The 12,584-nt window shown below is 51.0% G+C and overlaps 1 protein-coding gene across 1 annotated transcript in view; it reads right to left on the bottom strand.

Moving 5' to 3' along the window:
• LOC127587515 (mothers against decapentaplegic homolog 6-like) overlaps positions 1-10,738 on the bottom strand; it is a 33,557-nt gene extending 22,819 nt beyond the window's left edge. Inside the window, exons 1-2 of the mRNA XM_052045906.1 lie at positions 10,527-10,738; positions 8,234-8,690 (exon numbers count right to left, since the gene is read on the bottom strand). Coding sequence (XP_051901866.1) covers positions 8,234-8,618 — 385 coding nt within the window. The 5' untranslated portion in view covers positions 8,619-8,690; positions 10,527-10,738. The remainder of the gene's footprint in view (positions 1-8,233; positions 8,691-10,526) is intronic.
• Between the last annotated feature and the right edge of the window lie 1,846 nt (positions 10,739-12,584).

Genomic DNA, 12,584 nt, shown 5'->3' with positions numbered 1-12,584 from the left:
GAGCTGTCAGAGGAAGTGGTTGAGGCAGGTACATTAACAACATTTAAAAGACACTTGGACAGGTACACAGATAGGAAAGGTTTAAGGAGGATATGGGCCAAACGCAGGCAAATGGGACTAGCTTAGATGGGAATCTCGGTTGGCATGGACTGGTTGGGCCGAAGGGCCTGTTTCTGTGCTGTACGTGATTCAAATTGGTTTTGCAACAATTCTGATTTCATGGCTGTCATTCCCAAGACTAGCCTTTTCTGAAAAAAAAAATTCAAGAATTAAGTACTTGAATTTAAATTCCCTAGCTGCCAAGGTGGGATTCGAATTTGATTGTCCATAACTATGTTACGTGTGGTGGGCCAAGGCACAGAAGGATACACACCCAATTCAGGTAAATGGGATTAATGTGGATGTGCAATGGGTACCATTGACATGGTGGGCCAAAAGGGCCTGTTCCTGTGCTTGTATGGTTTGCATGAGAGGTGTCAGAGTTGTGGACACCTCGATCACCAAGGCCCATCCACAAGGCACTCCTGGGTTAGGTGTGGACGCCCTCAGTGCCGACTGGCTGAAGCCATCTCCGTGTGCCAACCTGGCACATGCCCACCTAGGACTGCACACAGGCACAAGACTGGCAGCCCAATGATCGTCCCACAGGGTTATCCGCTGTTGGGTTTGCTCTGTGCTGTGGTCATACAAGGGGAAATTGCCCTCATTTAGAAATAGATAAACAACAGGGATGGAACGTCCTTGCTGGCAGATGGGCTCCATACAACCATCTCTGCCTCATACCCTTGCTGTCCTCTCCGACATGCATTCTGCAGTTTACTCCTCATACTTGTCATTCACCTCTACTGCTTCAGAGTAAAGTTATCTCCCCTTAATTCTCTCTACGCTCATGACTGTGTGGCTGGGCACAGCTCAAACGCCATCCATAAATTCACCAATGACACCACTGTTGTTGGCAGAATCTCAGATGGCGCTGAGGAGGCCTAGAGGAGTGAAGTAGATCATCTGTTTGAGTGGTGTCGCAACAACAACCTCGCGCTCAGCGTCAGCAAGACCAAGGAATTGATTGTGGACTTCAGGGAGGGCGAGTCGGGAGAACACACACCAGTCCTCACTGAGGGGTCAGCGGTGGAAAGGGCAAGCAGTTTCAAGTTCCTGGGTGTCAACATCTCAGAGGATCTAACACATTGATGCAGTCACGAAGAAGGCACGTCAGCGGCTGTACTTCATTAGGAGTTTGAGGACATTTGGTATGTCACCAAAAACTCTTGCAAATTTCTACAGATGTACGGTGGAGAGCATTCTGACTGGTTACATTACTGCCTGGTATGGAGGCTCCAATGTGCAGGATTGGAGGCTGCAGAGGGTTGTAGCTCCATCACAGCCACAACCCTCCCCGCCGTCGAGGACATCTTCAAGAGGCAGTGCCCCAAGAGGACAGTATTCATCACTAAGGACCCTCACCACCCGGGACATGCCCTCTTCTCATTACTACCATCGGGGAGGAGGTACAGGAGCCTGAAGACCCACACTCAACGATTCAGGAACAGCTTCTTCCCCTCCGCCATCAGATTCCTGAACGGTCCATGAACACTACCTTGTTTTCCTTTTTTGCACTTCTTATTTTGGCAAATTATAGTAACTTTTATGTATTGTACTTTTAAGTTGCCAAATAAATAAGTTGCCGCAAAACAACAAATTTCACGACATACGTCAGTGATAATAAACCTGATTCTCATTAGTGTCTATCCCATACTTAAAGACCATAATTTTCAGACTTCAAGTCAAGGGCTGGCAGAGCCATCACCTCATAGCTCCAGCAACCGAGCTCAATCCTGACCTCGGGTGCTGTGTATGCACGTTTCCCCCGCGCGATCTCATGTCTACTTAAGAGGATAGAAGTCTTTAAATCTTCAGCACAGAATAAGGCTGTCAAGTCCGCACCAGTCAGTGCGGCTTCCCTGCCTTAATCCCACTGCCCAGTGTGTGGGACAAGGCAAGTCAGGTGCTCCTACAGGGGGGTTAATTGACAAGGTGATGGGGGTTTCTGCCTGCAAGTTCTGGATTTCCACCACATCCTAGCAGAGGAAGGTTTGGAACTCAGTACCGGTCTGGGTAATGGCTCCATGTCTGTTCAGAGTCCTGCCATTAACTGTGTGCTCTCCTTTTACGTTTGATCTCCCAAAGTGCAACACCTCGCACTTGGCCGGATTAAGCTCCATCTGCCATTTCTCCGCCCGTATCTGCAACTGATCTATATTCTGCTATATCCTTTGGCAACCTTCTGCACTATCCACAACTCCCCACCAATCTTTGTACTGTCTGCGAACTCGACAACAACCTTTCCCTCAACGTCAGCAAAACAGAAGAGCGGGTCATTGACTTCAGGAAGGCGGTGGGGTGGGGGGTGGAATAAACAGTGCACACGCTCCTGTCTACATCAACGGTGCCGAGGTCGAGAGGGTTGAGAGCTTCAAGTTCCAAGGAGTGAACATCGCCAATAGCCTGTCCTGGTCTCCAGTGTAACATACAAGATATTTATTAGTCACATGTACATCGAAAAACACAGTGAAATGCATCTTTCTGCGTTACTGAGAATGTGCTGGGGCAGCCCGTAAGTGTCGCCACACTTCTGGCGCCAACATAGCATGCCCACAACTTCCTAACCTGTACGTCTTTTGGAATGTGGGAGGAAACCGGAGCACCCGGAGGAAAGCCACGCAGACACGGGGAGGACGTACAAACTCCTTACAGACAGCGGCCGGAATTGAACCTGGGTCGCTGGCGCTGTAATAGTGTTACGCTAACCACTACAGAGTAAGCCACTCGGCACTCAAGCCTGCCTGATTTATCCCAGCCCCTCATTTCCTCTTCTCTGCCAGTTCAGCACAGAAATAGGCCCTTCAGCCCATGTAATTAAAATGCCAAACAATCCCTTCTGCCTGCCCACTGTCCATCTCCCTCCACTATCTAAGAGCCTCTTAAACCCGTCTATCATATCTGCCTCCACCCCCACCCCGGCAGCACATTCCAGGCACCCACCGCTCTCTGTGTAAAAAAAACTTGCCCCGCACATCTCCTTTGAACTTGGCCCCTCCCCACCTTAAATACATACCCTCTAGCATTAGGCATTTCCACCCTGGGGAAAAAAAACTGCCTCATGTTTTCTGGTCCTCCTGGATCCCAAAAACATGCAGGGTCAGTGGGTCCATTGCCCCTGAAGTGTGTGGGCAAGGGGGTAGAATCTCAGGGGGGGGTTTGATGGGAAAGTGGGGAGAATGAGATGGGGATGGGCGTAAATGGGTGGTTGACGGTCTAATTATTGGCCTCAGATCAGTCTACAGTAATTATTGCCCCTCGGACACCCCCTCCCCGGGGCTTCCGGCTGTCTTAAAGAGGGCAGTCAGTGCAGACGCAGGTTCCTGCTGCTGTTGGCCCTGGGCACAGCCAAGCAAGGAGCCCCCGAGTAGGGAGGAAGGAGGAGCAGGAGCTGCCGAAACAATCAGACTCCCTGTTTATTGCACCGGACAAACGGACTGCAGAGCAGTTTCCTGCTGCAGGAAATAAACTGCCCAATGCGGAACTGACCCGGGACATCCCGGGTCATCCTGCTGTGACTACAGGCTTGTCTCGGCCTGCGACTACGGCACCCGGTGCAGATTCGTGGGACCTTGCTGTGCACAGATCTCCCCCATCGGGGAAACGTCCTGACCCTGTGACCACTCCCCACCCCCATTCCTGCAAGGGCAGGAACAGCAGCCACGCATTCCACAGGGAACCAGTCCACCTCACGGCTCAGGGGCGATCAGGGCAATTATCCCCCCCCTCGCTGGGTAAATCCCACGTTAACTTGGAGCCCCTCAACCCCAAGGAAGGGTTTGGCAGAGCAGCAGTTAGCCCTGCTGCCTCGCAGTCCCAGGTTCCCCAGAGACACAGGCCCTTCGAGTCCGTGCCGGCCACAATTTTACACTTGGTCTACTTCCCTCCCCTGCCTGTCTAAATTCCTCCCCAAGCGGAAACAGGCCCTCCGGCCCATTGAGTCTGTGCCGACCACCAACCACCCATTTACACCGAACCCCATTTTATCCTCCCAACTACTCCCCCCCAGATTCTACCCCTCACCCACACACCGGGGGCCAATTAACCCCACCGACCCCGCACGTCGTTGGGATGCGGGAGGGAACCGGAGCACCCAGGGGGAAACCCACGCTGTCACAGGGAGAATGTGCAAACTCTACACACACACAGTGCCAGGTCGGGATCGAACCCGGGTCTCTGGAGCCGTGAGGCAGCAGCTCTACCAGTTGAGCCACTGGGCCGTCCCCAAATGGGATCGCGGGTTTGAGCCCACACTCCAGGGACCCGATCACAGAAATCCAGGCCAATTCTTCAGCATTCCAGAGGGATTGCTACACTGCAGATTGTCCCACCTTTTGAATTACAGTTCCTCACGTAGCGAAAGTCCAAAAACCTGCTGTCTAACTTCTCAGAAATCAGTGCTTTAGCAGTTAGCCCATCAGGTGTTGTTCACTATGCTCCCTTCAAACCCTCTGGGGTCACCAGTAAACGTTTCATACTACTGTGTACCAGCTATAACATCCAACAGCCTGCAACATCTTCAGTGCTATTATTGAAGCTTTACTGTACTCTCCTGGGTGGCCATCACAGCAGTATAGCGGTTAGCATGACACTATTACAGCGCCAGCGACCCAAGTTCAATTCCGGCTGCTGTCTGTAAGGAGTTTGTACTTTCTCCCGTGTCTGCGTGGGTTTCCTCCGGGTGCTCCGGCTTTCTCCCACATTCCAAAAAACAAGACGTACAGGTTAGGAAGTTGTGGGCATGCTATCTTGGCGCCAGAAGAGTGGCGACACTTGCAGCTGCTCCCTCAGCACATTCTCAGTAACGCAGAGAGACGCATTTCACCGTGTGTTTCGATGTACATTTGACTGAGAAGTAAATCTTATCTTATAAAGATCCCATGGCTGGTGTCAGAACAGAGTCACCTCTGGCAAATGTTAACCCTCCAACCAACATCACTAAAGCTAATCGTCCAGTCATTGTAACTTTTGGTGGCTTGATACTGGCCAATTGGAGACATTGCCCTCAATAACAGATGCTTCAATTACATGCCAATGTGGCAGTGACGATGGGCATAGACTTTCAGTCATGGGGCTGGGGGGAGTGGTTAGAAGACAGCAGAGAAAAGATAAAAGGTTATTTGGCCAAATCACAAAGAAGGTTTGCCAGCGCCTCTACATTCTTAGCTGCTTAAGGAGATTTGCCACTTGACTAAATACCAACAAACTTCTACCACTGCACCAGTATCCCGACTGGTTGCATCACGGTCTGGTACGGCAATTCCAACACAAGAGGCTGCACAGAGTACTGGACACAGCCCTCCCCACCACTGACGGCATCTACAGGAGGTGCTGCCTCAAGGCGGCAGCAACTATCATCAAGGATCCCCGCCATCCGGGCCGTGCCCTCTTCTTGCTGCAGGAGGTACAGAAGTCCCACACCACCAGGTTCAGGAACAGCTACTTCCCTACAACCATCAGGTTTTTGAACCAACCTGCACAACCCTAACCCTACCTCAGCAACAGGACACTACAGACCTCCTCTTGCACTGCTGTGGACTTGTCTCTGATTGTGTTTTTTTGCACTAAGGTCTTGTTTTTGCAGTCTTTCTTTCCTTCACTGTGTTGTATAATGTATGTTCTGTGTGTTGTCTGTACCTACGTGCCTGGGATGCTGCTGCAAGCAAGTTTTTCATTGTACCTGTACGTGTGCACATAAGATAAGATTTCTTTATTAGTCACATGTACATCGAAACACAGTGAAATGCATCTTTTTGCGTAGAGTGTTCTGGGAGGCAGCCCGCAAGTGTCGCCACACTTCCAGCGCCAACACAGCACGCCCACAACTTCCTAACCGGTACATCTTTGGAACGTGGGAGGAAATCCAGGCAGACACGGGGAGAACGTATAAACTCCTTACGGACAGCGGCCAGAATCGAACCCGGGTTGCTGGCACTGTAATAACGTTACGCTAACCGCTACACTGCTGTGCCTGCTCAGATGGATCAGTTGGTGTGGAAGTAGATGTGATGTGTACAGAAGTCAGTTGGATGGGTTGAAATGAGTTTCCTTTAATGCAAGAAGTGTTAAGAATAAGGGTGATGAACTCAGAGCACGGATCAGCACATGGAATTACAATGTTGTGGCCATCACAGAGACAAGAGACCTGATGTCACTTCTCCACGCCAACATTTCTGACCCTTCTAAATCCATCAACATCCACCCAACATCTTCTACCCAACATCCACCCTCACCTCCAATGCACCTTCACTATCTGCCTCAACCAATCCCTGTGGGAGCAAGTTCCACATCTTCACCACAGAGTTCCTTCTGCATTTACTACTGGATTCTCGGAGACCATCTTAACCCAGCAGCCTCTCGTTCCCACTTTTGCTAAAGGCGTCACGTTCACTCTCTATCCACTGCAAAATCTTCGTTATAGGGCTCTCTTCAAACCTTTGTCAAAAGAGGAGACCCAGTCTTTATATCTTCCAATATCTGGTATCATCATTGTAATCTTCTCTGAACCCCAAGTGCTTCAAGAATCCCGATTACAGGAGGGTGACCAGAACTGTACACAATACTCCAAGTGTGGTTAACTAAGGTTTGATAAGATATCTTTATTAGTCACATGTACATCGAAACACAGTGAAATGTATCTTTTACGTCGAGTGTTCTGTGGGTGGGGGGGGGGGGGGGGGACAGCCCGCAAGTGTCACCATGCTGCCGGCGCCAACATAGCATGCCCACAACTTCCTAACCCGTACGTCTTTTGGAATGTGGGAGGAAACTGGAGCACCCGGAGGAAACCCACACAGACACACGGGGAGAACGTACAAGCTCCTTACAGACAGCAGCCAGAATTGAACCCGGGTCGCTGGCACTGTAAAGCATTCCACTAACCGCTACACTACCGTGATAGAGATTTAGCAAACTTTCCAAATATTTCACATGAACATTGATCCCATCTTGTGGAAACAATTAAAACTCTTCTTGGGCTGTTGGATGGATCAGAGGCCACACCGATCCTCCTGAGAACTGTAGCACATACACCCACACAGTCACAGGGAGGACATGTGAACTCCACACTCAGCAGCGAAGGTTGGGATCGAACCCGGGTCTCCAGCGCTGAGAGGCAGCGGCACTACCCACTGTGCCACCCAGATAGCAGAGAGAATTCCTCCTCCTTATAAACAGGGCAGCAGTGGAGAGCACTAGGGGCAGGATGGATAGGATTCCTTCACAGGAAGTCAGCATGGAAAGAATGGCCTCCTCCTACCCCACAATGTGGGGGCTGGTGAATTACACTCACAAAAAAAGGTCGGCATGGACACAATGGGCCAAAGGGCCTGTTTCTGCGCTGTATGACTGACTATGACAGCTAGTGCTGACTGCAAGGGGTTTTATCCCAAGAAGTTTATAGATCTACGAGAGGCATAGATAGGGTAGGCAGTCAGAATCATTTTCCCCACAGGGTTGAAACGTAGAGTACTAGAGGGTATGCATTTAAGGTGGGGGGGGGGGAGAGAAAGAGTTTAAAGGACATGTGCGGGGCAAGTTTTCTTACACAGAGAGCAGCGGATGTCTGGAATGTGCTACCAGGGGTGGGGGTGGAGGCAGATACGATAGGGGGGTTTAAGAGGCTGTGAGACACGTGAATTTGCAGGGAACGGAGAGATAGGGAGTGTGCACAGGTAATGAAGGGATAGGGACTGCCCGTGGGGAACGAAGGGGGCTATGTGGGAAGGAAGGGTTTGATAGATCTTAGAGCAGGATAAAATGTAGGAACAACATCGTGGGCCGAAGGGCCTGTACTGTGCTGTAGTGTCCTATATGACCGCCCGCGGGCAGAAGAGATTCAGTTTAACTCGGGCATCGTGTTCAGCACAGACACGGTGGGCCGAAGGGCCTGTCCCCGTGCCCCAACACCCAGAGGTGAACCCGCTGGGCTCCTCCAGAGGCGGGATGCAGGTGACAAGGGGGCAAGCAGGGGCGCGGCGGGCCGAAGGGCCTGGCGGGGGGTGGAGAGAGACACACACACACACACACACAAATCTGCAGACGCTGGAATGTGTCGCAACACACAAGGTGCTGGAGGAACTCAGCGGGGAATCTCTCCCGGAGCCAGGGCGGCGGGACCCCCTCCCGGACCCACCTGGTTCACACAGCCGGCCGAAGTGGTAGGGGTTGCAGCACACTACACCCGCCTCCTCCGCCGCCCTCCGCGAACACTCGCAGATGCACAGGCGCTTGAGCTGGTGCGGGTGCTTCAGGTCGGGCCAGCGGAAGAGTTTGCAGGTCAGCACCTGGGGCCAGCAGTTCACCTCGCCCCGGGGCAGGAAGACGCAGCCGATGCGCTCCTCGGCTCCCCCGGCTTCCACCGCCCGAGCCAGCAGCTCCAACTGGTCGTCCCGCAGCCTCTTGAACAGCGAGTGGGTGATCGGCTTCAGCGAGGCCGGCGGCTCCTCATTCTGCCCGGCCGCCACGCAGCGGTTCCTCCACAGTCTCCGGACGGCGGACGAACGTCGAGAGGAGAACATACGACGCCAGGGTAGCGGCTCAGCGGACAGCTCATTCACCAGTGAGAGAAGGGGCTGGTGAGGAGCGAGGAACTGCTCCGCATCCAGGAACGGGAGGGGGGGGGGGGGGGAAGAAGAGAGAGAGAGAAGGGGGGGGGGAGAAGAGAGAGAGAGAAGGGGGGGGGGGAGAAGAGAGAGAGAGAAGGGGGGGGGGGGAGAAGAGAGAGAGAGAAGGGGGGGGGGAGAAGAGAGAGAGAGAAGGGGGGGGGAGAAGAGAGAGAGAGAAGGGGGGGGGAGAAGAGAGAGAGAGAAGGGGGGGGGAGAAGAGAGAGAGAGAAGGGGGGGGGGAGAAGAGAGAGAGAGAAGGGGGGGGAGAAGAGAGAGAGAGAAGGGGGGGGAGAAGAGAGAGAGAGAAGGGGGGGGAGAAGAGAGAGAGAGAAGGGGGGGGAGAAGAGAGAGAGAGAAGGGGGGGGGAGAAGAGAGAGAGAGAAGGGGGGGGAGAAGAGAGAGAGAGAAGGGGGGGGGAGAAGAGAGAGAGAGAAGGGGGGGGAGAAGAGAGAGAGAGAAGGGGGGGGAGAAGAGAGAGAGAGAAGGGGGGGGAGAAGAGAGAGAGAGAAGGGGGGGGGAGAAGAGAGAGAGAGAAGGGGGGGGGAGAAGAGAGGGAGAGAAGGGGGGGGGAGAAGAGAGAGAGAGAAGGGGGGGGAGAAGAGAGAGAGAGAGAAGGGGGGGGAGAAGAGAGAGAGAGAAGGGGGGGAGAAGAGAGAGAGAGAAGGGGGGGGAGAAGAGAGAGAGAGAAGGGGGGGGAGAAGAGAGAGAGAGAAGGGGGGGGAGAAGAGAGAGAGAGAAGGGGGGGGAGAAGAGAGAGAGAGAAGGGGGGGGAGAAGAGAGAGAGAGAAGGGGGGGGAGAAGAGAGAGAGAGAAGGGGGGGAGAAGAGAGAGAGAGAAGGGGGGGAGAAGAGAGAGAGAGAAGGGGGGGAGAAGAGAGAGAGAGAAGGGGGGGAGAAGAGAGAGAGAGAAGGGGGGGAGAAGAGAGAGAGAGAAGGGGGGAGAAGAGAGAGAGAGAAGGGGGGGGAGAAGAGAGAGAGAGAAGGGGGGGGAGAAGAGAGAGAGAGAAGGGGGGGGAGAAGAGAGAGAGAGAAGGGGGGGAACAAAAGCCACTCGTTAAAAAAGTTTTCAAAAACTTTGCAAAAAGTTTTGAGACCAACGTCAGACGTTGAGGCAGCTTGCACAGATTAGACAGCCGGAGTCACACTCAAAACAGGGAGAGAAACCGTCATGTTGCAAATTCTTTATAAAAAAATTTGCAAAAATAAATTATTATGTTGCAAGTTTGCGAAGAGAAATGGTCATGTTGCAAATTTTTTAAAGTGCAAATATAGGGAGAGAAATGTCATGTTGCAAATGTTTAAAAGTTTGCAAAAAATGAGAGTAATAGTTACGTTATAAATTTTAAATGTTTGCAAACATAGGGAAATGGTCATGTTGCGAATTTTTAAAAGTTTGCAAAAATAGGGAAATGGTTTTGTTACAAGTTTTAAAAGTTTGCAAAAATAGGGAGAGAAATGGTTTATGTTGCAATTTCTTATAAGTCTGCAGAAATAAGAGAAGTGGTAATGTTGCAAGTTTAAGTTTGCAAAAGTTACCAAACTTCTTAAACCTTACAACGTGACAGATTCTCTTCTCCCCGTTTTTAATGTTTAAATCTTTGCAAGTTGTGGGTTAAAAGTTTTATTCGTTTTAAAATGTTTGCAAACTTTTTTAAAGGAAGTTTTCCTTTAATAGTGAAATTCTGAACAATTTACAGATTAAAAGCAAAAGGAGCCCGTTTAAATCTTTTTTTCTAGGGAAAACAAGTTTAGGATTTCACAAACGTCATTACCCCTACACCCCCCCCCCCCCCCCCCACCCCCGGAAAATAAAGACACTCACTTCCCAGCGCCGCTTCCCGAAGAACTTCTTGGCTGATCCAGGTTCTCCCAGACGCTCTAAGGCTGCTCACAGTGATCCGTTACACAGTCTCTCCAGGCCGTGGAGAGCAGGACCCATTCTTGACTCCCCACCGTGGTCGGACTGGATGAAAATTTGGGAGGGATCAGGCGAAGGGAAGCGAAAAGACAGGCAGCCCGGCACTCACCTCCCTGTCTCTGGCAGTCGATAGGACCACCCACTTCCTCATGTTTTAAGGAATCTATTAGTCCGCTTCGGCCTCACGTGTACTTGAGCTCACAAACAAGGCGGGATAAACGGATGGAAGTGGGATTTTCCTTAACTCTTTATAGGAAGGATGTGGAAGCATTGGAAAGGGTGCAGAGGAGATTTACCAGGATGCTGCCTGGTTTAGAGAGTATGCATTATGAGGAGAGACTAAGGGAGCTAGGGCTTTACTCAAGAGATTGCTAGATAAGCATGTGGAGGGATATGTGGGAGGAAGGGGTTAGATAGTCTTAGGTGAGGTTTAAAGGATGGCACAACATTGTGGGCCGAAGGGCCTGTATTGTGCTGTACTGTTCTACGTTCTATGATTCTTTCTCATTGGGTTAGACTCCCACAATCTGGCACCTTGTGCCTTTCCAGACTATTGGATGTCAGTCCCAATCACAGCAATATAACGGGCTGCTGGAAGACCCCAGTGGGTCAGGCAGCAGAGAACTATAAAGCCAAGCTTATGGTCAAATGCAATGATTGCTTTTGTCATATACAATTATTGTCACATGCAATGACAAAATATTGTCAGGTGGAATGAGAAACTTGCAGCAGTATCACAGATACACAACATTCACCAAAAAATGTAAACTAAGCATGTTATGCACATTCTTTACAAGAAAGAACACAATTAGAACAAAAAAAAGTCCATTGCAGTGCAAAGTGGTCCCAGTGTTGCTGTACTGAGGTAGTGATTAGGATTCTGCCGGTGGGTTCAAGAACCGAATGGTTGAAGGGAAGTCACTGTTAGAACATAGATCATAGGTACAGCACAGGAACAGGCCCTTCAGCCCACAATGTTGAGCCAAACTAATTAAACTAGCAATTAAAGGCCGAACTAAACTAGTCCCTTCTGCCGATACATCTCCCTCCATTCCCTGCACATCCATTTGCCTATCTAAGAGCCTCTTAAATGCCTCTTATTGTATCTGCCTCCACCCCCACCCCTGGCAGCACATTCCAGGCACCCACCACTCTCTGTGTAAAAAAAACTTGCCCCACACATCTCCTTTAAACTTTCCCCCTCTCACCTTAAATGCATGCCCTCTAGTAACAGACGTTTCCACCCTGGGAGAAAGGTGCTGGCTCTCATAATTTTATAAATTCCTTTCAGGTCTCCCCTCAGTCTCCCACGCTCCAGCGAAATTAACCCAAGTTTATCCAACCTCTCCTTATAGCTCATGCCCTCTAATCCAGGCAGCATCCTGGTGAACGTCTTCTGCACCCTCTCCAAAGCCTCCCCATCCTTCCTGTAATGGGGGCGACCAGAACCTGATGGTGTGGGGCTTCAGGATTCTGTACCTGCTGCAAGAAGATGGCATGGCCCGGATGGTGGGGATCTTTGAGTCATAGAGTAACACAGCACAGAAACAGGCCGTTCGGCCCAACTGGTCCGTGCCGACCAAGATTCCCATCCAAGCCAGTCCCATTTGCCCGCATTTGGCCCATATCCCTCTAAACTTTTCCTATCCATGCACTCATCCAAATGTTTTTCAAATATTATCGTACCTGCCTCAACCACTTTCTCAGGCAACTTGATCCTCTGTGTGAAGAAGTTGCCCCTCAGGTCCCTTTCAAATCTTTCTTCTCTCACCTTAAACCTACGCCCTTTAGTTTTTAGTTCCCCCTTCCCTGGGGGGAAAAAACTGTGTACGTTTACCCCATTTATACCCCTCGTGATTTTATACACCTGTATAAGGTCACCCCTCATTCTCCCACAGTCAACAATAGATCTCAGTGGTCCAGATGAAGGGTCTCGACCCGAAATGTCATCTGCCCATTTCC

The sequence above is a fragment of the Pristis pectinata genome, chromosome 40 (genome assembly GCF_009764475.1).
Source record: "Pristis pectinata isolate sPriPec2 chromosome 40, sPriPec2.1.pri, whole genome shotgun sequence".
NCBI lineage: Eukaryota > Metazoa > Chordata > Chondrichthyes > Rhinopristiformes > Pristidae > Pristis > Pristis pectinata.
Note: the sequence above shows the minus strand (reverse complement) of the source record. Positions and strands in the feature narration are given on the sequence as shown.